Raw genomic sequence first — 23,825 nt, forward strand, 5'->3', positions numbered from 1 at the left:
ATAACTTTGCTGTCTCTAACAAAAATCACAGTGGGCAGGTTCCGAGCCAAAAGCGCTGATTACTAGATCACCGACAGAAAGAAAAGATATGGTGCGGTATTTTCTTTAATAATGCTTCTTTTATTTTTGTGGTCGAGGTGAGTGCAGTTATGAGTGAAGGTAGTTTATCATTCAGACAGATAGACTTGGATAACGAATAATGTGGCCGAATGGTGCCGGGTTTTATTGCAAAACTAGGGACAACTACATCCAATTATTGTTCTGTGTAAAAATTTGTCCTCTCGCTCTTGGTCTATTTACGCTTATCCGCTAGCCGACGACGCATTTATCAGCGGCAAAATCGGACATTGAAATCATTCCGTGTGTCACTTCAATGGTGTTTACCGAGGAGGACAGCTTGTCGGAGTTTTCTAGTGAATGTCACTCATAATCTCAACCGCCCACCTGACTGTCTGCCGACCCCTGCTACGCTTCCGTACTCTTCGAATGCACTCCTTAAGGAGGAGCTGTTATCTTGCCTTCACACTGCATGCCCGGCCAAAGTCCATTTCTTCCTCTTGGTTTCAATTGGAATGTCATTAATTAGCGTGCGTTTGTTCCCTCACCCACTCTGCCCGCCTCCGGTCTCTTAACGTTAAATCTATCATTTTTTTTTTCCATTGCTTGTTGTGTTGTCCTTAACATACGCTGAACCTTTCTCGTCAGCGTTGCAGTTCATCTCCTAAGTCACTTAGGAAAACAACATCATCAGCGAATTGTAGATTATTTATGTATTTTTCGTTAACTCTTATCCCCAGCGGTTCCAAAGCCAGGCCTCGGAGCACCTCCTGTAAACAGGTGGTGATAGCATTGACGAGATCTTGTCTCCCAGCCTGACACCCTTCGTTCGTGGAATTTTATTGCTGACTTAATGGAGGGCCATCGTAGCTTTGCAGTCGTTACAGATATGTTCCACTGTTTTCGCATAACAATGATCTATATTCTGACTGAGCAATGCATGGATGACTCTTGAGGTTTCAACTGAGTCAAATTTTTTCTCGCAATCAATGGAGGCTATGTGTAGAGGCCGATTATATTCTGCACATTTCTCTAGCATATGATAATATTGTGAATATGGTCCGTAGTCGATTATGCTTTACAAAAGCCTGCCCAATGATTTGGTTGATTAAAGTGTAATGTCTTCATGATTTTATTCGCAATTTTCGTGGTAAATACCTTTTAAGCAACCAAGTTTAAGCTGGTCGGTCGGTAAGTAATCGATTCTTTTACCTCTCCTTTTTTAGATATTTGTGGATTACGTAAAATTGGGGGCTCAGTCCAGTGTTCTCGGCAAGGTACAATTTGTATCAAATGCACGCTGCTCATGATGAGAGAATAATGCAATAACAACTAAATGACTTGTGGCCTGCTGCAATGGCAATGCGCATTTCTTGACTATCATGACTCTTTAGAGAAAGATTTTTTTTCTTTCTTTATTCTCAGAAACAGTACACAAACTGTTAGTTGGACCCATAGCCTTTACAGCTAGTGAGGGGTCCAAATACAACACAAGCACAATACTACCGCAGACCGTGTAAAATAAAAAACTTCAAGATTAACACACACAATTGATTCCTACATTTCCATGGAAATTAAATAGTGTTTTAAAGATGCTGAAAAGTTATTTTTTTCTTTAACTTCATTCGGGATTTCATTCCACACATGGGCTCCACTGTATTCTAGGAGTCTCCGGCCGTACATATTGTAACAAGGTGGTAAATTAAATAGATTGTTAGTTGCAGCTCTTGTTTGTTTCATTGGTAATCTAAATAAACTAAGGGGCAGGGGGTTGTTAGATTTTATTACATTGTTTACTATTTCAGCTATCTTCAGTTTATATGCCATTGATAGGGGTAAGATACGAAGCTGCTGAAAGAGTGGCCTGCTGGGGTGTGTATTATTTGAATAAGTTATCATACGAATAGCTCGTTTTTGAAGGCGAGAAACAGGATCTAGGTATGTTTTATATGTACCACCCCACGCTTCCAGGCAATAAGATAATTGACTGTGCACAAAGGCGAAATACAGAACGCGTAGAATTGGAAGATCAAAGCAGTCCCTGGCCTTTAGTAAAACATGACAACCATAGGCTAATTTGGAGCAAACATTATTAATTTGTTCTTTCCAGTGCATATCAGACGCGAACAGGACACCAAGATACTTGTATTGAGGCACCCTCAGCAGAGTCGTGTTGTCGATAGTTACAGATATACGTTCGTAGTTCATGTTCTTCCTGCGCGAGTGAAACACGGTGTACTTTATTTTCTCAGTATTAAGGGTTAACCGATTACTTTTAAACCACTGCGAAACTTCACCAAGCTCTTCTTTAATTATACATTTAAGTGCCACTAAATTTTCCCCTGTAAAAAGCAGTGCAGTGTCATCAGCATATATTACAGCTTTCGAATATTTCAGCGTTGATGGAAGGTCATTAATATACAGGGAAAAGAATAGCGGCCCAAGCACGGAGCCCTGAGGCACACCTAGATTAATGCTTTGCGGTAGTGAGGCTAAATTGTTCACGACAACATATTGTTTCCGTCCTGTAAAATAGCTTTTAATTAGATCACGAATTTTCCCTCTTAAACCGTAGGTTTCCAATTTCTGTTGTATTATTGTGTGATCAACCGTGTCGAAAGCTTTTGATATGTCTAAATATACTACTATGGCCAGCTTGTTATTATGCAGTGCAGAATTTATAAGTTGTGAAAGAACAAGAACTGCGGATGACGTTGACCTTTGGGGCCTGAAGCCATGCTGATTATGACATATAATGTTATATTTATTTAGAAAATTTTGTATACGTTTACAAAGAACCTTTTCAAAAACTGTATTAATTGCATTTAATACCGATATTGGTCTGTAGTTTCGCGGATCAGATCGCTCACCGCCTTTATAAATAGGTACAACCCTTGCAACCTTCAGCTCGTCAGGATATATTCCGTTTGCCAATGAATGGTTAAATATGTGTAGTAGATGGGTCGCTAGTATATCAATGTTGTTTTTGATCAGTATAACGGGTATTGCATCAGGTCCTGCCGCCTTGCCGGCTGAAAGGCTGCCGACTGCAGTGATTACTTCTTCTATGTCTATGTCAGGCAAAGCAAAACTGTTGTTAACACGTTCCGGCATCTTCGCCGTAGGTGCGTCAGCATGAACTTGCGCGGCAGCCGTAGGGCCAATAGAGGTAAACTTGCTCTTAGTTCTTGCGTCTCATATTTGAGGCGTTTAGCAAGTAGAATATTTTGAGTTTTACTCTGGCAGTATAATAACCTTTACGCCTTAACCACAGTGTGATAGGTCTGGAGTGACTAAACACAGGCGTCGTCTGGCCTGCCTGCTTTTTGTATATGGGGATCTTCTATACGGAGTGGCAATTGGTCACAGTGATTTTTGAGCCCATCATTAGATGTGTGTTTATTTTGCTCTTTAATTACAAATATTCGCATTCTTAAAAGAACGGCGGTATTTTCTCTTCTCTTCTCTCCTTTTTATGGCTCCCTCTGCTCAGAGGAAATAAACCAGTACCAATTGATCACTGAGTAATCGATTCTCTCAGGCTGCCAGTAGCAACCGTGAGGAGTTTCATCAACAGCGTTCACTTTGAAATAAACATCGCACTATTTCTGATGAAAGTTCAGAATTCCGAAAAAGTGTAGTGTCGAGCAAAAATAAAGATACATGCATTATTCCAAGCTCACGGGCGTCGCTGACATAAAGGGGACAGCCCTTAATATCAAACACAGATGCGGAAAGCTACAGCTAAAAGTGAATATTCTTGATAAATGAGGAAAGCAATGAGCACAGCCAAAGATGTCCGCAGTACGCAGCGATCACCTGCTACAAAGTCTGAAGATATATGAGAAAGACAATGCCAGTGCTCCCAAGCACGTTTATAAACTTAGTACTCCGAGAAATGCGCGATAATGCTTGAAAATGATATCCTTGTTCACCTGTTGCTGTGGAAAGATACGGCGTTACTTTCTTGCTTCAGTGGACGAGAACAGCATGTCCGAATCACGAATGACACTGAACATGGAGAGCAGCGATTCGGTCAACATGACCGCGGTTCCTAACGGTGGCCGGCCATCGAAGCCCGTGCCCGTGAAGCGTCTCCAGGAGCACGTCATTCAGGGGCAGGCACAGGGTGTGCTCAAAGAGGAGTACATGGTGAGGATGTCTTTCAAACTTTCATTATGATATCTATCTATGGTTAAAACATTCATGGTATATATCTCTAGTTGATGGACACAACGAAAAAAAAACATCCCCTCTGCCCCTTTCTTTCGCTGATTGTTGGCTTCCTTCATGTGTAATTCGGCCTTACTCTCTAGCCGAAAGGAAAAAGAACGCAGGCTATTTTCTAATGGCAATGCTAATTTGTTTTTCGCCGCTCTGTACATTGTCCGATAGCGGCACATGCAATGCGTACCAGATATCCGCGATAATGTGGCTGGATGAGAAAGTGGCTACGAAAGCAAGAAACGATGCGGGGCGCGTGGGAATCAGTTAAAGAGATAAGATAAGAGAATTTATTGGGCAAGCATCAAATCTGCTGGCCAGGATAGCATTACTTACAGGCCGTTAGGAGATACGGTTGTCTGGCGGTGAACGCAAAACGGCTAATGACGATGACGTTCATGCCACTTGGCACCAAGTTTTTAAATGATTGCAGTGCAGAAGCGGTTAATACCAAAATTGCTTGCAATTTCAGACAACGCCAAAGGGCCAGCTTCACCCGTGGGATGTCGCGAAAAAAGCAGAAAACAAGTCCAAGAACCGCTACGGAAACATTCTGCCATGTAAGTGGCGCTTGTTTCTCTACACAAGTGTCATTTTGACAAAAAATATTGATCCGAAGTGTCCGCATTTGCTGTACTGATTTAATGAAGAAAGACAATGGTAATATCATTGTGAACCGAACTCGCATTCAGCGATTTTCTTTACATCAAAAGCTGAAGAAAGATCGAATTTTTAAAAAATGCAACGATCTTCTGATATTTTTCTTTACTCGCCATAAAGCTTTACAGGTAGCCGGAACCAGTAACTACGAGAAGGTCACGAGTTGCTTAAGCACACGGATCCGCCGTCATGGCACCTGATCTTGTGAGAGAACCTGTGCTTAAGGGTAGACGTTTTTGCCTTCGGACCTCAGGAATGCGTCTGTCGGATTGGTTTCGCAAATGTAGGGAGTAGGAAATAAAGATAATGTAGTATTATTTGCATTTCCTTCAAATACGACCATAAAAAAACGATTTTTTTCATGCACGGGCTTTATAGGTTCTAAAGCATAAAAAAAAACTTGTTAAATTTTATGTCCCGCGAATGAGTTTCCTGTGCCAAAGGTGTCGATTTCGTCTTGCAACGTTACATCCACCAAATGAAAGATGCCTCGCCATTGCCAACAGTGCACGGGTATTGAAGTAGTGCCCCAGCCTTATGAAAGATCTCGATATCAGTGGAAAAGTTTTTTCTATGTCCCTAGCAATACACTTACATTGATGACCCTGATGAAGTAAACTAAAATAAAATTGTATAGAGACCATCGGAGTTATTGAAGAAAATATGTGTTGTTGAGAAGAAATTTCTCCGGTGCTTTTGGCAGTGTGTCAACGTGTTAATGTCATTCGTTAATTCTTTTATTACAGATGACCATTCAAGGGTTGTACTTGCACCGTTGCCTGATTTTGACACTTCGGATTATATAAACGCTAGTTATGTTCCGGTAAGCATGATTTACTTACCCAGAATATGCGGATGGTAGTCAGGCTACTCGATTAAACCTGTCGGTAATTTAGCCATCAAAGAGCACGAGGAAAAAGGGGACTTAATGCATGAACAAATGATCTGAACGCATGTAAAAGTTATGTGCCATTGTCGAAACTCAATGTCGTCAATTATGCATCACCACAAAAAAGTGCTTTAGGTGTTCTTTCAGTGTGATGTTGTTATGCTGTGTAAGATTTTGCCCACTATCAGGACCCTCTTAGTGCAGGTACAGGCTTAACAGCTCATGCAAGCTTTTGTCGAAGAGCGGGCTCTTAGGTTCCTTCGCGGCTGTCAGTATTACAGAATTTTGCTGTAGATTTCACGCTACAGCTAAAAGTAATAAAGCAATCGCCAAGTGCGCGCAAGTTGAAATTGAACTTTCTTCGTTACACTCTCACCCTTGATGTACTATAAATGCAGGTTTTTTGAAAGCGCGTTTCTAACTATACGAAGGTTACAGTACCTGTGGCGTTATGCGAGTGTGCATCACAACAGAAAAGAGAAATTTTAGTAGGGGGTGTTTCTGGAAACTAATTCGGTGTGTCGGCGGCTGCGGGCTGACCCAGTTGTCCTTGTTTATTTGAATATGGTAGCTACTAACATATTGTAAAGACATGAAAAGTGACGTACAAATTAATCATATACTTAAAAATTTTCAAACATTTTTCTCCAGACGAGAGTAACAAAGGGACGCTGTAATATCTTACGGCCGGGTAAGGCACTCCAATGTGCGCAAATTTCTATGCTCATGAGGCAAAAGGGCATGTCAGCCATGGACGCTGAGGCTCCGAAAAGCAGTGATACTCTGGTGTGTACAGTTATTCTGGTGTGGGCAGCTAGTGTGTACAGTCTCTGCTGCGAGGCAACTAATCGCGCCCATCTGCCATCGTTCTCAGCCCTGTACGCAGATTGTGGTTCTCAGCCACGAAGTGTTATCTGAGCGTTTCCGCCAGTCTCACAAAATGGAAGGTAGGCATTGGTAGCATCGGTAACATAGATTCATTCTAGGCGGTGTTATTAGGGGTGGCGATGGCATAGGGGGGACAAGGGGGGGGGGGAGGCGTTGTTTATTAATGCTGCGCACTAGCTGAATAACAGAATAAGTAATATACATAGGTTGCTGGTGACTGGGAAGTAGTCTACTGCCTTTGCATGTCCAACATTCTTGGACAAATATTTTGAACATTGCAAAACTGAAAGAAACTATTATGGAAATATTGAAGTTAATGGTTCATTCTTATGTTATTCATCAAAATTTTTTCTTTAAAGCGTTTCCATCGATTGCATCCGACAGTCAAGATTGCCCTAGAAAACCAAAGGGGAACACTTTTGAAGACAGCCAAAATGTTAATGGCAAAAAAATCAAGACTGCCGTCGTGTTATCTGCGGATATATTGATTGTCATAGGAAAATCTTATATTTCATAAAAAAAAAATTGCGCGCACAAACAGTTTCGCGCTCGGAAATGCTTTTGCCCATATTTGTTGGATATGGTTAATTGAGGGATATGCTGGCGTAACCGTGGCGGACGCTGCTTACTTGAATTTCCTTTCATCTTGCTCCTTCTGCAGGGATACAGGTGTCCGCGCAAGTACATCGCAACTCAAGGTAACTGCTCGTTTTCAAGCTGTGACATTCCAATGCCCTCCTGTCGCCCTGAGTCCCCTGAGTTGGGAATAAAATAAAGTGCATTCATTTTTTCAGAGGGGAATTGATTGGAAAGCCGCATTCGCTACAATTAAAAGTGCATTTTGTTAATTTTTGGAACTGCTTCTGCAAGAAGTTCACTCAACGACTTTCTAGGCAATGGTGTGTTTTTCAAAGATGCTGATACCGTATGTCAACTTGTGTAGGCTGATTAAATTTTACAAATGTCACTTTACGAGTTATGAAGGTGAATCCACACTCTATGTTTGGAATAGACCTATACTTTATCCACTATATAAAGTGAACTTTCGTTTAATCATAAGGGTTGCGAGTTGTGAAAGTTGCCAAATGCACGGCAATATAGGGTGATGCTGGTAGTAGGCAGCGAAGTCTAAGTCTTCTTTGTTATCAACAGTGTTGCGCCTCAGAATTAGTTTGTTTTATTGTACTGCACGGCAAAATTGGCCACCAATTCAAGTATATTTTATGTTTTCCTTTTTTTGTATTCTGGCCTTGGTGAACATGGCAGATGAGTTCCGTGACAGGGAGGTTCTCGCCGTGTTGACTAGGAGGCACCGTTCTTCGAGTTCCCCATTTTAAAGTATTCAGTGGGATTACTTTTGATAGTTATTCATCGCCCGCGTTACACCACTTCCAGCTTCGCAAATGACTACGTGTTTATGATATTGACTGCGGAATATAAAAGTTCATATTGCCAGATTAAGGTTTTGACAAGATATGAGTGCATTCGGCTTGTCAGATGGCTGGTTGATGATAATGGCTACTTGCACAAACAGCATCTAGTGCTGATACGGCAGATGTAGGACAACACTTATTACTGGCATGGTCATCTTCCTAGAATTTGGGCGCATGTAAACATGCTATCATGCTAACCAAAAGAAATCTGGTCACAAGACTGCATTATGTATAAAACATGTGCTATTTTATCTTTTTCGAACTTGCAGGCCCAAAGCAGACGACGCTCACCGACTTCTGGCGAATGGTTTGGCTGGAGGGCTCCTGCAAAGTGGTGATGCTGACCAACCTAAAGGAGCAAGAAAAGGTACGCACAACATTTACAGCATTTCTGTGAAACAAAAAAGCAAAAACGTTGCAACACCACGCGTGGCACTGCCTCGGCAGAAACAGGCAGCGCGCCTTTCGACTGTAACGTTGACAACATTTTAAAGCAGTAGCTGTTCGTGATATCATCACTGGTGGTGCATTATAAGGCGCCACACTTTATTAACGAAATATTTTGAGGCACAGCTGTCCTCGCTGTGTTGTATTCATGGAGATTACGCGTCACCGTTGATATCAGAAGCAGTTATGAGCACAGCAATGTCATGGTAGCAGTCTTTTGGTGGATGCACACCTGGACCATGCACTGAAAGAAGGAATGAAAGATCAAGAGAGTAAACAACAAAAATTCTCAATGTCTCCTTTTCCAAAAGGTCAGTTTCGCTTTTTTACGCAACAAGCGTAAACTTTAATAGACAGATATTTTTATGCACCAGAGGATGCGCGCATATCGAGGGTTCGACTCCACAGCGCGAAAATATCGCCAGATGAGGCAGCGTGCATTTTAACCCCCGGTCACATGCCATAAAGTATATGTGGCTGGCAGTACATGATGCGGACTTTTCATTAAGCAAGTGTAGCAACTCAGCCGGTGCTATAATTTGGTCTGTGTAGTTCACTCTTTATCAAAAAGGTTTGTTTATTTCGTCCCAGGGCTGAGCGTCTCCATGTTAATGTCTCCGAAGGAATGAGCCCCTTTATGAAACCAGTGAAAAAATTATAAAGATCTCAGGCTCGAAAAGGTGCCGCAGGAGTACTTTTAGAAACTTGAGAAATTTGACAGATAAATGTGGCTACACAATATAGTTTATAAAAGGGACTATAATAAGAGCACGGAAGGGAGGAGGGTAGTTAGTGAAACCTTGGTTAATGCTGCACATGAGCCAGGCATTACGTGTTAGCTATACCAGTGCTCAAGCATGCTGGCTGCTGTTTTCCTTAAAAGCAACCGCACGAGCTTCAACTTCTACTTTAAATGCAAGTGTTGTGCAGGTATCGACTGTCTGTGGCTAAACTATTGCTTTTTGCAGACAAAGTGCGAACCGTACTGGACAGAAACCTCACAGAGGTACGGCAAGTTTGTGGTGACCTTAATGAAGACTGACACCGAAGTCGACTTCGTTGTGCGGGAGTTTCAGCTAGAGCTGGTAACATGTTTCCCTTAATCTTTAATACTTGTTCAGCGATAAAGTGCGCTGTTGCTTATTTTAGTGAAGAATTCTTGTTTTTAGATCTTGTTGCTTTCGTGTCCGCCTTGCTTTTGTAATTCACCCATTCATACAAATTCGTGTTCAGGGAATTTAAGATACTGTGGGTGAAGTAAGCTGCAGTGGCAACCAAATTGTCAACACCACATGGACAATAACACTAAAACACTTTGGATGTTCTGGAAGATAAGGGCAGTTTACTCTAAAATCGCTATGGTGATTGCAGGCAAAAGTGGGGGGAATATGAATAGGCATCGAAAGCATGCGGCACTTATTACCGAACTATGGGGGACCCAATAATGAAGGAATTTTTTCCGCTTGATGAATGTGCTTTCTTTCGTGCATACCCGACAAATTTAAAGCATCAAGAGATATTGAAAAGGCCAAGGCAAGTTTTTATAGCTAGGATGCTCTCTAAATATCTCTAAAGTTTTTATAGCTAGGATGCTCTCTAAAACCCCGCTAAGATTTAGCAATCCAGAGTAACTGACAGCAGGTTCTATTTTGAAAGTCCTGGGAAGCCAACTGTAGGGCCACAAAGCTTGTCACGAAAAGGAACCGTCCTTTTCTTTCTGTTGCCGACATGGGTGGTGGGAGGAGGGCTTCTAATAATATTAAGGCTGTGTTTAAAATGAGGCACATATACTATATTTGTTTTATTGCGTTAGGAGTATTAATATAACAATGTGGGACAGTGGCAGCGTCTTGATTTAGCTTCGGGAGTGCATCCTCGACCCTCCAGAAGCACCACCACCAGTTCCCTCCAAAGCACATATCTTGGTTAAGCAGCTGCCCACTCGCCCACTGCAGCCCTAGATCCACCTCTGTAGTCCACCCCATCAACCTCCCTCCCACACAAATTTTTTGTCGAGGAATTAGATTTCACCTGTTCCCTCGTTTTCAAGCCAGCCGCTCAAATGATTTTCTGATAGGAACTTGCTTGATGGCAACAGGTACATCAAAGCAGCAGTCGACAAGGTCACTACTGATGGAAAGGACTACAAAGCAAAAAACTTAGCTGAAGCATTCAACACTCATTTCACGCAATACGTTGAACCTGCCTCTGAATTTCACCACTGGCACGTCACAAGATGTCCTGCCACCCTTTTTCTTGCACCTGTTGAAGAAGGAGAAATTATGAAAATATTTCACGAATTATCAAACTCCACCTCTTGTGATGTTAACAACGTACAGACTCAACCTGTCAGATATATCATAGAATATATCTCTGCCCGTCTTGCTTATGTACATAACTTATGCCTAGAAACTGCAAGTTTCACCACAGATATGCAGGTAGCAAAGGTGTCTGTACTTTACAAAAAGGGTAACGACAATGACTTCGGTAATTACAGGCCAGTCAGTATTCTAGCCGCTTTTTATAAGTGCCTGGAAAAAATTATTCTAAGACGAGCGAAAAAATTTCTGCAATCTCGGAACATACTTACTAGTTCACAGTACGGATTTAGACAAAATAAATCAACAGAACTCGCCCTTCTTCGCCAGAAGGAATATATATTAGAAAACTTTGAAAGCGGAATATTAGTATTCGGCATTTTTGTCCACTTTACTAGGCGTTCGACAGAATAAGCCATAACATTCTTTTTGAAAAGCTAGTATTATATTGGATACGAGGACAAGGCTTACTTTTTATGAAGTCTTATTTGTAATGTAGAAAACATTATTAATCATATTAGTAAATTTAAATCACCACTACGTTCAGTTAGCTCCGGTGCACCTAAAATAGGCTCCGCAATTCCTGCTGCGCTTTACCTGAGGCAAAGCCTGTTTCAATCGCCCCAGCCAGAAAAACATTGTAGAACACTTAAGCTCCGGCTTAAGGGTATGACGCGATAGCCTTAATGGGTTAGTGTTCATATATGCGGAATTGTTCATTTCGGGAGAGCCGAAGAGGCTTGTGCAACCCCTGTGCAAACCTTCGTGGCCAATTATTAACTAAACTTCCACCTGCCACGGCAGTCAGTTTGCTCGTCATCCGGTGGGCAGGTTCCCAAGTGAAAATTTGTTGCTGGTTTTCTGCTCGGATTCTCCTGGTTCCAGTAGTACTGGTTTATCAGCACATTCCCAGCAGCTACTGGAACCAGCTTCTGGTGGAACCAGTAGGTGCTGGGCCATTAGCTTCCATACAGCACCGAAACATTACATTTAATTCTGTGTAGATAAATCATTCATGCAATATATCCTTTAATTTTCAAAATTTTCTGAAACTTTAAAACAAATAGTAACTTCCTAAACGTTTATCATGCACAAAAAGAAAGAGCAAAAACGCTCGAAACCAACGGTAACTGGTAAACTCACCCTGCAGGGCTATGCAAATCTACCCATAGTAGAAATTAACACAAGTACAGCTTTAAACCCCACTTGAAAAGCAGCTATAGCAACAGCCCTATAATATAGATACAACTTCCTAGCGTAACTCGTACTCACATTCTAATACCATATGGCCTGCCTCATGCTTATATACCCCTCAAGATGGGTCTCTAACAGGTGTTAGTGGGGAATGGTTAATAAATAAAGCTCTCTCATTAAATTTTGACACTATTTATTCAATTTTTAGCGCTCACAGTTCAATAGATTTAGCTGCAAAATTCTGTTAGCTGAAGGATATTGCTTCCATGGAAACAAAGGAAAAAGGCCTCGGGAAAGAACAGCAAAAAGTCCTGATGCTGGAATTAGTGAAACCAACAGAAAACCAGTAAGCACTTTGCTGGAACCAGTAAAACCAGCAGTAAACCAGTGAGCACCCTGCTGGAACCAGTACAACCAGCAGAAAACCATTACAAACACCCTGCTGGAACAAGTAGAACCAGCAGAAAACCAGTAAGCACCTTGCTGGAACCAGTACAACCAGCAGTAAACCAGCAAGCACCCTGCTGGAACCAGTACAACCAGCAGAAATCCATTACAAACACCTTGCTGGAACCAGTACAACCAGCAGAAAACCAGTGAGCGTCCTGCTGGAACCAGTACAACCAACAGGAAACCTGCTGGTTCCAGCCGACCCAGTACAAACCAGTAGGTTCCCATCAACAAATTTTCACCTGGGTTAGGATGGCTCGACAAGGTTAGAGAACCCTAGTTCGCAACTTAGGTTGCTTCTTCGGGAAATTTTTCCTCAAAACGCCCACGTCGGGCAACCACACCGGTATTAGCTAAGAACAGGAGACTTAACGGGCAACGTAATGGCACGGTCATTCTGAATACTTGTTCATTTTCTTGCGCTCTAGCCAGGGTGTTTCAAAGACGTAGAGTTTCAACTATGGCTACATCGGCCATTCGTCGCATGATCGCCGTCTTTCCTTATATCATAAATGTTACCATACTTTTAATGACGATGTTATCGTACCGCACACGCTCATCGTGTTTCCAGTAATTGTCCCCCTAGCGCCGCCTACCCTGTGAGAGCCTGCACCGAAACATATCACCTGTCTTTTTTCCTGAAAACAGCCCGAGGCTGGAATGACGTTTTATCCGAAGTGGGATTCACCATCGACTTCCGCAAATTCAAAGCCGCTGTTGAAGATCATATGTATTCATGCTAATTGCCTTTTCAGTCCACCCCTCATGTAAGGTCCCTTGTGGCCCTTTGAAGAACAAATAAATAAATAAATGAATGCAAGCTTTGCTTCTAAAAAACACTTCACATCACTCATCGCGAGTGTGAGGAAATTCGTACTGAGTACCAGTGGTAAGACTTTGCCAGATAAAAAGGGCCAGAACTGCCCTTAAGCACATAAGCAGAAGATAGGTCCTTCGATGAGCACCGATCTACCGAAGGGACGGGTTTGACAAATGCCCTTTTTCCAAACATCGCACCAGAAAGAGATATGCGTCAGATACGCCAGAATGCAGCGACAGCGCCTCTCTGGGGATGAGTTTCTCAGGGCGCATGCACGGCTCTATTATGTGCTCCGATGTGCTCGCCCTCTTCTGGAACATTGGCGGCTCAGAGCTTTCGTCAGCCTACGAAATGACGTTGCTACTTTTTTTTTCCTTTTGCAGGTGGATTAGTGAAGCGGTTCACCTATGTGACGTATCGAGAAATATGCTAGTAGAGGAGGCATTTATAGCGCTACGAAAGCAATGGTTATCTGCTATGGTGGCTACCGATCCAAGATGATGATTCCGGCGCTTGGTGCTGAGGAAATAAAGGCCATCTAACAGATTTTTCCCTGACATGACATTACGATGGTTTCGTATGGCTTTAGTAGCCTTAGTGAGATAAAAAAAAGCCGAAACCATATTTTCATGAGTAAAGGGACGAATCTGCTTTCTATTTGCGTGGCATGAAACATTCCTGCGAACAATGTGCAAGCTTGAGCTCAAGCCCTTTGGCTGGGCAGCTTCAGTGTGCTGGCTTCTCATTGAACTCTTATAGGAAAGCAAGACTCGAACCGTGGTCCAATTCCACTTCACCACGTGGCCTGACCACGGAGTTCCGCTCTACCCTGATTCGCTGCTGCCGTTCCTCAGAAGAATTTGGGATTTCCAGCCGCATGACGACCATCCGGTCATCGTCCACTGCAGGTATAAGGAAATGTACATCAATATCTGTTTCAGAAACAGAGCTGTGCATAACTTGATTGTATGGCGACGACTGTGATATATGCTTGTTGCATTTAAAGAAATAAAAGCCACCCTAGTAGTTGTCTCAGTCCAGTTACATTTCACAAGCCGCGAGATTTACGCATATCTGGTAAACAACAACTCAAAGCACTTTGCTTGCGTCCACGAGAAATGCTCCCATGCTGGCTCTGTTTACAATGTAATGTTTAAGCGATTTAAATTTCTCCATATGCGCCTCTTTTAAAATATTCCCTCAACCTAAATATGGCTGTCCAGTTGGCCAAGGCGACAGAGAGAGAGAGAAGCTGAAGTACGGAAAGGCGGAGAGGTCAGCTATCTCATATAGCTTTCGTATCTACCTCATAGTTAATCGTTTTCAACTCTAAGCATTTCTTTAGCGCCTTCACAGTTTTCCACTGAGATTACGGATTACAATCTTCGCCCTAGAAGCTTCACTTTTGTCCTCTAGGAGAACTGAAGCGCAAGCACTGCAGCTAGCACTTAAAGTTTCCATACCGTGCAACAGAATACCTCGCATTTTCTTGTGCCTTAAGAGGACCAGAAAATATTACAAGATTCATTGCCACGCTGAGCTGGATATGCGATAGGCCTGAATATTTCAACCATTCTATGCCGTGTTCGGAAAGACAGATCCGCGGCCAGTTCACAAGTTTTCCGAATAGGTAATGCGGAATTCTAACTAGAGCTCAAATCAGTGCAATGAGTCGCAAACGACTTTCGCTTTCCCGCCCTTAAGAGATATCTAAGTGCCTCCAACGAATTTTTTTCTCTTGCAAAGCGGAGGCATCGGCCGCACGGGCACACTGATCTTGGTGGACAGTATGCTGGCCCAGGCAGAAGCTGAAAGTGAAGTGGACCTGGTGTCTCAGCTTCATGCCATGCGGCAGTGCAGGGTTAACCTTGTGGAGTCTCTGGTAAGTAGCCTTTTTGTGATGCTTCTGTTTTGAGCCGCTCTAGTGCTCGGATCACTGCGAAACTCGAAGGGCAACTGACTTTGACCGAGCTTGAAGCATTCATGGGAACTGCTCAGCGCCGCTAATTATATGCTCACTATAGGGAAGAAGTATTAGATGCCCATAATAGGTGCTACTATTACTCAGACGCGGCTTATTCTTTTCAAGCCTTATAACGGGCTGCAGCTGAGGCATTTCTTTTCCTGTCTGAGGTTTGTAATTAACAATAAATAATAACGTAGCTTTTCTCCAACGACTGAGAAAAACTAAGAAACCGGCTTTAAAGCAAAATGTTTATATAGAGCCTTAGCAGCTGGCGGAGAAGCGTCGTGATTACGCAATAGCACAGAGCTTTACAGAGGAGCGCCTTCTTCGAACATTGTACCAAGCGCTGGGCACTACAAGCAGCTATCGATATACGTCCTTCTTCTACAAATTAGCAGCAGCAATAAAGAAACTTCTATACCTGAAAATCATGAAAGGAGAGCCACGCAGCTAGGAACCAAAATGTTTTTAGGGCTGCCCCAAATCATCTTATAGTTTCGGCCGTTAACCTCCACTTCGAAATGTTTTAATATTGTTGTTCTTGGGTAATTATGTTTAACGGTTGACTTTTAAATTCCAGAGAACTAGGTACGTCAAGGCAGTTCTGTAATTTTACCTAGCAGTCGGTAATAGCCAGATTAAGGCTTAGGGCTTGAGAAACGCTATTCTCGTGGATGCGATGGCACAACATATTTTTGCCTTTCTTACTTGCTACACTGAAACCGTGTAGCGGAGGGGTGCGCGCATCAACATCCCTGGGGACTCACATGGCGTTCTGTGTCCTACCGAAGCGGCTGCTAGCTACCGCAGCCATCTAGCGTTGCTCAGAGAGGAGACCATGGCATACGGGCCCCGGTAGATGACAGGCGCTTACGGTTGTCACTTTGCGCTCCCCTCCGCGGCTTCTGTACTGCGCGTGGGGAGGGCCACAATTCGTCGCGCCGCAGAGCCCAGCAGAACTGCATTTTCAGAAGTCTAAAAGAGGTAGCCTTGTTACTAGCAGCCATCAAAAAACCTTCAAGACAGTAGCTAAACACTTGTCGGTACGACAGTTAATAAAATAGTTAACGGTTCACTTGTTATTAGACGGCCACTACGGATGCCACTGACATGCGCAAAAGCCGTTTTTATGCCTTTAGTAACTCATACTCAAAAGCTAATAAAGTCAGTGAGGCTTTTGGTATAACAAGCAATGTCCTTGCTACTTTAAACATGTATTCACCGAAGGCTAGAGGAGAAAAATTGGCATTTCAGCACAATGCAGTCAATGGCAGACCACTTATAATTGATGTTTTAATATAGATCCTATTTATTTTTTGAGAACGTCGAAACAGAAGGATAAAAACACTACCTTTGCATGAGGTGGAAGTGGCCTCGGAAATAATCTACTTCAAACGCTTGACTTTTGCATTGATGTGTATAGGCACACATGCTCGGTACATTTCAGGAGCAGTACGTTTTCGCCTACATGGCGCTGGTGGAGATACTGTGCTCCAAGAACCACAAGCTCTCGGTCAAGGACTTCGTCACCCTGTACCAGAAGCTGAAGGCCAAGGGTCAGGCTACAGGCAAGAGCGCCATCGAGCTTGAATATGAGGTGGGCTGCTTTCATTCATTTGACTTCTGATTTTCGCTTAGAAAGAAATATGCGAGATTTGCAAAATTTTAATATTCCACAAATAAATATTTTCCAATGACGAACACTAAAAATGTTGTGATAACCTGTGGGAACGCATTTTCAATTGTTAGCACCAGTATGGATATTGTGGCATGCACAACTAGCCCAAACATAAACTGCTATTCGCACGTTAACCGCAAGCAACGACATGGATAATAATTATAATAGGCACCCCCAATCCGCTGAGCTTTGCCGTGCAAGCGTGTTTCCTTATTTTTGAAAACCGATTTAGGTTTCCTCACGTTGCCCGCTTCGAAGTCGCCAGAAACATGCGCTGGTGTTACGAAAAACGAGAGCATATCTTCAGTGTTTCTTAATGCGCTCTTGTATGAGCTATTGTTGCATTTTGGCCACATCGTACATGTATTTCTTTATTTCATTTGCATATATTCGGATTTCTGTAAAGGCTGAACTGAAGCCATATTTCAATGTTTTCAGCTATAGGTTTCTATTTTTTCTTGGGGTATCTTTACATTCAATCTCGGCATCGTATCAACTGTTCTTGTGCCGGCTTACCTAACGTCCTACTTGGAGTTAAGTCATCATTAGGGACTTACGAGCGTCCTTCGACTAAGAATATGTTTTTCATCGTATGGTTTGTACCTGAAACATTGGCCTAAACTGAAATGATCGCAGTTGAACAGCACTACGTGCAAGAGATTAAGTTCCGGCTCACCATCCACTGCTATTAAAAGAAAATTCAGCACAAGTGCATCTATTACGTGCTAAAATTAAAGAATTATTCTAAGGCTCTCTTTCGGTGTTTTAACGTTTTTCCTGCAGAAAAAAAAAGAAGAAAACATTTGTTGCCGGAAAAACTGTTCAAAATTTTGGAGCCAGTTGATTTAAACTCATGTTTTCCACACGCGAAGGATCGGGCGCCGGTGTTTTGAAGTAAACGGTGGTATAGCTTGGTCACTGGGGTCCGCTTCGAAATTCGGTCGTGAATGCAAGCAGTTTGATAGCAAAATCAGCTGGTGATGACGACAGCTGCTTTTCATTTTGGCCATTTATTGCTGATGAATTTATCATTTGAGTCAGACTGGTGTCCTTGTCGTTAGCCTGATGCACTCTATCGATACAAGCCATATTCATTTTGTCCTTAATGTCCCTCCAATCGGAGGAAATGCATCGACACCATTACTGAGTACAGCGCATGCCAGTTAGCTTTCGTTGATTCATGTCGCAAAGAACACTGTGCCGTCATTACGAATATTAATTCTTGAACTTCTTTTGCGGCCAGGAGCTTGCGCAGGCTTGCCCACCACCGGGATCGGAGGACTACAACAGTGCACGTGAAGATAAGAACGCTGCCAAGAATCGCTCTTCAAAAATTCTTGCAGGTGTGCTTGAAAGTTACATTACTGCGTATAATACGCTATCAAGTAATGCGTCTTTACTATTCTCTCTAATTTTTCAGGTGACAGTCGGAGACCGTTCTTGAGCGTGACAGCTGATGGGTCCAAGTCAGACTACATAAACGCTGTCTACGTTGATGTAAGATGATCGTTTTTTACCCACTAATGTGTCCTTTTCAAACAGAACTCAGAATTGCGACCAAGCGCTGCAATTTTCAAGACCCGGAGAAAAAGCATGTTATCACTACGCTATTGCAACAAAATTATTGTAGACACAGGGTGCAGATAAAGAGGGCTCTATCAGCTTCTCGAGTAATATCGGCTCCGTGTTTCAAAATTAAGGTTCGTAATGTACTGTATATCCCGCCTCCTTGATTTAGGAGTACCAATTTACGTTTTTGTCGACTATATTTAGACAGGTCTGCAATTGTGCTGCAAGAAAAAAAACACAACGAGAAATTATATTTGAGGAAAGCCTAATCGTGGGGCCTCGAGGTAGAAGCATGGTGTTGGGGAAAACGGTAGCGTTTCTTATCTTTTTGCCTTTGACCTTTTCCACAGGAAATTTGCGGGTATCTGTGGCAGTGAGAGGACCGCGCAGTAAAGTATTTTTAACAAGCCGCACTATCAGAGGCCGGCCATTTTATAGTTTGGTTCTTTTTTGGACTATATTGATTAAAGGCTCCACATTCTAATTCGTATTTCAATACGCGTCCTTCTCGGCTCCTCTTGCATTTGTCCATTTTCTGACGGCTTTCCTAGTAGCTTTCGGTCGAGCCTAGAGAAGTTTTTACTCGTCATTAGACACCCACAAACAGTTGCCATAGGGATGCAATAGTGCGTGGAATAGCGTACAAACTGCTCTCACCGTTTATACTTTCGTGTGTAAGTACATCTGGACGCTGTATAATCGAAGATGCGTGCAAGACTCAAATAAGTGTTTAGACTCTTTGTGTGCCACTTAATTAGGCTAAGATATTGGAAAGAGCTGTAATAAGATAAATTGCATTCATCTTCTTTAATCGTGTCAGAAAAACATTGCTGCGATAACAGTATGGCTAAAGTTAGTCCAGCAAATGAGACCCCCCCCCCCCCCCAGTAATATGGGAACATGGCTTCGATGGTGTAGGTATGGTATGCTGGAATGAATGATGAAAGGCAACAATTATGTGCTTACCCTTAAAGGGACACTGAGGAGAAATTGAAGTTGGCTTGTATCGATACAATACCAGCTCCTGATCACAAAAACGCCGCTCTTACTGAAAACAAAGCTCTTGTTAGGTAGAAAATAGCAAGAACCAAAATACAGGTATCGCCGCCACAGGCCAAACTCGCAAGTACAAGCGTGGTGACGTCGTAGGACAAGAGACGCCACCTTGGAGGAATTTTCCTTCCTACATGGGGCGGGAATCTCTGAGGCTGACAAAAGAAGATTTCGCAGTTCAATATTGAAGTAAATTTTGTTTTAAAACCGATAGTACACTTTTATCACATAAAGAAGGCAGAGAAAAGGCAACCTGAATGTTGCAAGCAAAAACCGATGCTTGGCGGCACCACAGGCGGCCAGGACAGTTTCGATTTGTTAAGGCGCTTCGCGTATGTGAGCTTTCCATGCCCCGTGGTTTTGTTTTTGACGCGCCTCGATTTACAAGCGCCGAACAGCAGAGGAATTCCAAGTGCCGCTTCGAGTGCTAGTTAACCTTTGAAGGAGCCTGTTAAGGCTTGTCAGATGATCGCCACGGTCGATGAAAAACTATGATGGCACGATGGTTGGTAATCGTATACAAAGCAGCACTTGTATCTTCGCACGCTCGCCCGGCGAAACATTCCCGGCAGTGCCGGTCTACTTCAAACTACTTAACGGAAATCGTTTATTAGGGACGGGAGACAAGGTACAAGGCAGTATATCCGGTATATCCTGGCCTAGATCTGCTAGGCCGATGCTCTGCATCGGAAGAGTGCATTCACTACATGCGCCTTTATTGGTAATTGCTGCTTGAGTCGTCGTGGCGGAGTAAATCGGCCATAAAAAAAAAGTCGTCGTGGCGGAGTGGTAGCGTATCCGCCTGAAACATCAAAAGGCTTTAGTTCGATTCCGAACTTCGGCATAGGATTTTTTTTTTATTCAGTGAGTGGGCGGGGGGTTTCAGTGGCTCCGATAGATGCCGCCACCGAATACGTTGGTTAGCGGTTAAGTGCAGGCTCTGTTAAGGCGCGTTTATGCTCCAGGCGTAACACGCGCGCGCGCGCTGTACGGAGACGTCACGTCGGCCAAAGCGAGACCCTCTATACTGCGCTTGACCGCCGACGCGTTCGGCGGCTTCGGCGCACTCTGACCGCACTGGCGGGGAGACTTGGAGCATGTCTCTATTTCGCGCCGAGTGCGCCAGCCGCCGCCGGTCCGGCCAGACTGATTCGGCTCAGCGGCGAGGTGCGCGTTGTGACGTAATTCAATAACATCGGCAGTTGGGCGGAGCTGTTCTTTTCGAGCTCTCGACTAATTTGATCCATTCACGGTACACATCTGAAGGTACATGCAAGTGGGCGAGAGAGCCCGATCTAGTGGACCCGTTGGATCTAGCGGAAGCCTTTGAAGCGTCGTGCGTCGGCTTTAGTTTCAAGGCGCCCACTTCAAACGCGACCGCCCTTGAGCACCTATCCGTTTTTTGTGGAAATAAAATAAATAACTTGGCCCTTGCAACCGTGGGCCTCGACGCCGCCTGCTGCCCCGTGCAACCGCGCCGTTCAAGGAATCCCAATCCGTTGGCCCCAAAGCCCCGGCCAGCCTCCGATGGGCGCAACGCGCCGACCTTGTCCTGGCGCCTCGCGACTCCCCGCCCCCCCCCCCCCCCCCCCCCCACTGGGATTATGATATTTAGTTCGCAACGGCTGCTCCCTGAGGAATGGGGAAACGACCCGCCGGCGCCTAATCTAACCGCGCTCCCTCAAAAGCATCGCACGCTCTGTTGGGCTGAGGTCGCTGAAATGCAGGCCGGAGATTTTGCGGGAACTACGTCGTCGGGTTCGGCAACGGGATCCATCGGAACGCCGGCAAGACGCCGGTGCAAACGTAAACAGAGCGACGGAAGCGACCCCCGATAGATGCCTTCAACGTTCGGCGGCGGTAGCTTTCATTTCGGCAGCCCCTAGACCGCACCGCTAGGACAAGAAATCACGGAGTCTACCTTTACGTCACGTTTCACGTCACTCCGTCCTGTGACGTCATAAGAGTTCTCCGTGTCGTCATAAGAGTTCTCGAGTTTTAATCGGGGCGGCGGGAAAAACTTTTTCAACTTCGAATCCAAATTTCTTTGAAATAAATGCATCTTGCGCTGCCGGACAAGCGGCAACAAAGCCATGAAATGCCGAACTATCAGATTTTGCCAACGAAAAAAATTTGATAGGGTTCTCCTCAGTGTCCCTTTAAGAAATACATCAATCGGACATAGATATTGAATAACTTGAAAACCTGCCAGTTAATGTTTCAGGCAGCCACGCTTGGCAAAATTCCAGTTACAGCAGTTCGGTAACTGGTGAAAACGAGTAATTAAAGTCACGCTAACTATACATCTTGATAAATTGACATATAAATTAAATGTGTATGCAGCTGTTTCTAACGCATGCTGCTCCATAATAATTTCGACGGGATGGTTTGGTTAATAACGCCGTTAAAAAAAACTAATCGAAAACCGCAAGAAGAGGTATAGATAAAAGGCGCTGGTTGTTCTACAAAGCATCTGGAATATCTGAGCGAATGTGGCCGCTCTGCGAACGTGCTAAAGAACTGTGCACTTGTTCTTAACTGTTCTTTTCTCAGAGGTAGCTGGTGCTCGCGGTTACAGCTTCTTTGTTAGAAAAATGCACATAGCCAATTAGTAGTAGCCGGTTTTTCATTTTTGTAGTGCCTAGGCGAAGTGCTCGGCGCAGAGTAAAAGCTGTTGATTTGTTCTCAGGCGCAAATACTATAACTACAAAACTGGTGGTGTTGTAGATTGCGTTTAGATCTCGTCCAAGATATAGCGAATATAACATGGGTGTTCTTTTTGCAGGGGTTCAAGCGGCGCAAAGCTTACTTGGTGACCCAGATGCCTCTGCAGAAACTGTGAACGATTTCTGGGAAATGCTAGCGGCCAGCGGCTCAGTCACACTGGTCACACTCGGGCCACTGGAAGACGAGGTGCGAAAGCTGCTGAAAATATACCACGTTTTCCTTTCTTCAGAGGGGTTATGCTGCTTGCAGTCATTTACTTCACCTGCAGGGTAATATGACCCATTTAAAAGCGAAATGGCAGCTAAACAAAAACGACAAAACAACTTCTCCACCCCATAACGTCGATGGAGTAGCACAGCTCGAAACATCATGCTGTTACGTAGAGAGTAACACGTTCCTTGCATTGCACCCGGATTCTCTTTTCACAAGCGCTTCAAAAGGCGAAGATAACCTACATGAAGCCAGTTGCTCACACACTGCAATTACCGTTGTAGTACACCAGGAACCATTTCCTCTGGGAGTCTTCCGTCATTTCCTGCAAAAACATCAACGATAGTACGATGTGGAATTCAGCTGCACGATCGCATGTAAGCCTAGCAGCTATTAATACGGAAATATTGACGATACCACACTGTGCTGCTTAAAGCGGATTTTGTGGAAATGTGCATTCCACAGCTTTATTGAAACTACACGAGCAAATACGCAGTGAGAGCATTTAGCTTGCAGTCCTGCGAATGCAATTAGCAAGGAAAAACATGTCCTCACCGATTTCAACCAACATGCCTTAGTACAGGGCAAGGAACAAGGGAAGACACGCGTACGACGATTAGCAGGTGCCTAGATTCAACCGCCTAATAGGTGTATTGAGCAACACGCACCGAAAAAAGGTGATTAGATGCCGCACTTCTATACCTCATGCAAAACTGTATATTATTAATAACTTAAGTGGACGCTAAGCACTACTTTATTCTAGAATGTATCAATAGATTGCTGCGTGCTAATACCTAAGGGACACTTTAATTGATTACGGATATTTTAAAAGCCAGAAAACCATACCTACAAGCGTCTTGCTGCATCGTTCGTTTTCGCAAACAAACTGGGGTGATTCCGAGAAAGTTTTTTTCGCATGGACGTGGGAAAATATACGCTACCCACCTATATCCAGGAATAATGCCGTACTTAGGGTGTCGATGTCACAAGTTCAAAATTTAATGGCGGGAACTTTTGGGATCTGATTTCCGAAGCAATCAATGCGTGTTTTACTGCAGAAAAAACGTGAACTAATCCATAGACAAACAAAGATTGATTTTTTCGTGTAAATAAGCTTTCATTACCTTTTACGCGCTGTTCTTTTAAGAGCTAGCGCTGCGCAGTTGACACAGCTTTCCAGAAATATCAGTTTTTTTTCTATTTATTTCAATGTCGTTGGGAACTAGATATTCATTTGTGCCT

General features: G+C 43.6%; 1 protein-coding gene across 1 annotated transcript in view; it reads left to right on the top strand.

Annotated features, from left to right (window-relative positions):
- The window catches only part of LOC144109491 (receptor-type tyrosine-protein phosphatase T-like), a 190,273-nt gene that overhangs the window by 156,990 nt on the left and 9,458 nt on the right, over positions 1 to 23,825 (top strand). The window contains 13 exon segments of the mRNA XM_077642312.1: positions 4,034 to 4,209; positions 4,754 to 4,841; positions 5,688 to 5,764; positions 7,380 to 7,416; positions 8,421 to 8,518; positions 9,567 to 9,683; positions 14,140 to 14,288; positions 15,127 to 15,262; positions 16,794 to 16,943; positions 18,268 to 18,367; positions 18,445 to 18,521; positions 22,432 to 22,471; positions 22,474 to 22,559. Of these exon segments, the coding sequence (XP_077498438.1) occupies positions 4,034 to 4,209; positions 4,754 to 4,841; positions 5,688 to 5,764; positions 7,380 to 7,416; positions 8,421 to 8,518; positions 9,567 to 9,683; positions 14,140 to 14,288; positions 15,127 to 15,262; positions 16,794 to 16,943; positions 18,268 to 18,367; positions 18,445 to 18,521; positions 22,432 to 22,471; positions 22,474 to 22,559 (1,331 nt within the window).

The sequence above is a fragment of the Amblyomma americanum genome, chromosome 11 (genome assembly GCF_052857255.1).
Source record: "Amblyomma americanum isolate KBUSLIRL-KWMA chromosome 11, ASM5285725v1, whole genome shotgun sequence".
NCBI lineage: Eukaryota > Metazoa > Arthropoda > Arachnida > Ixodida > Ixodidae > Amblyomma > Amblyomma americanum.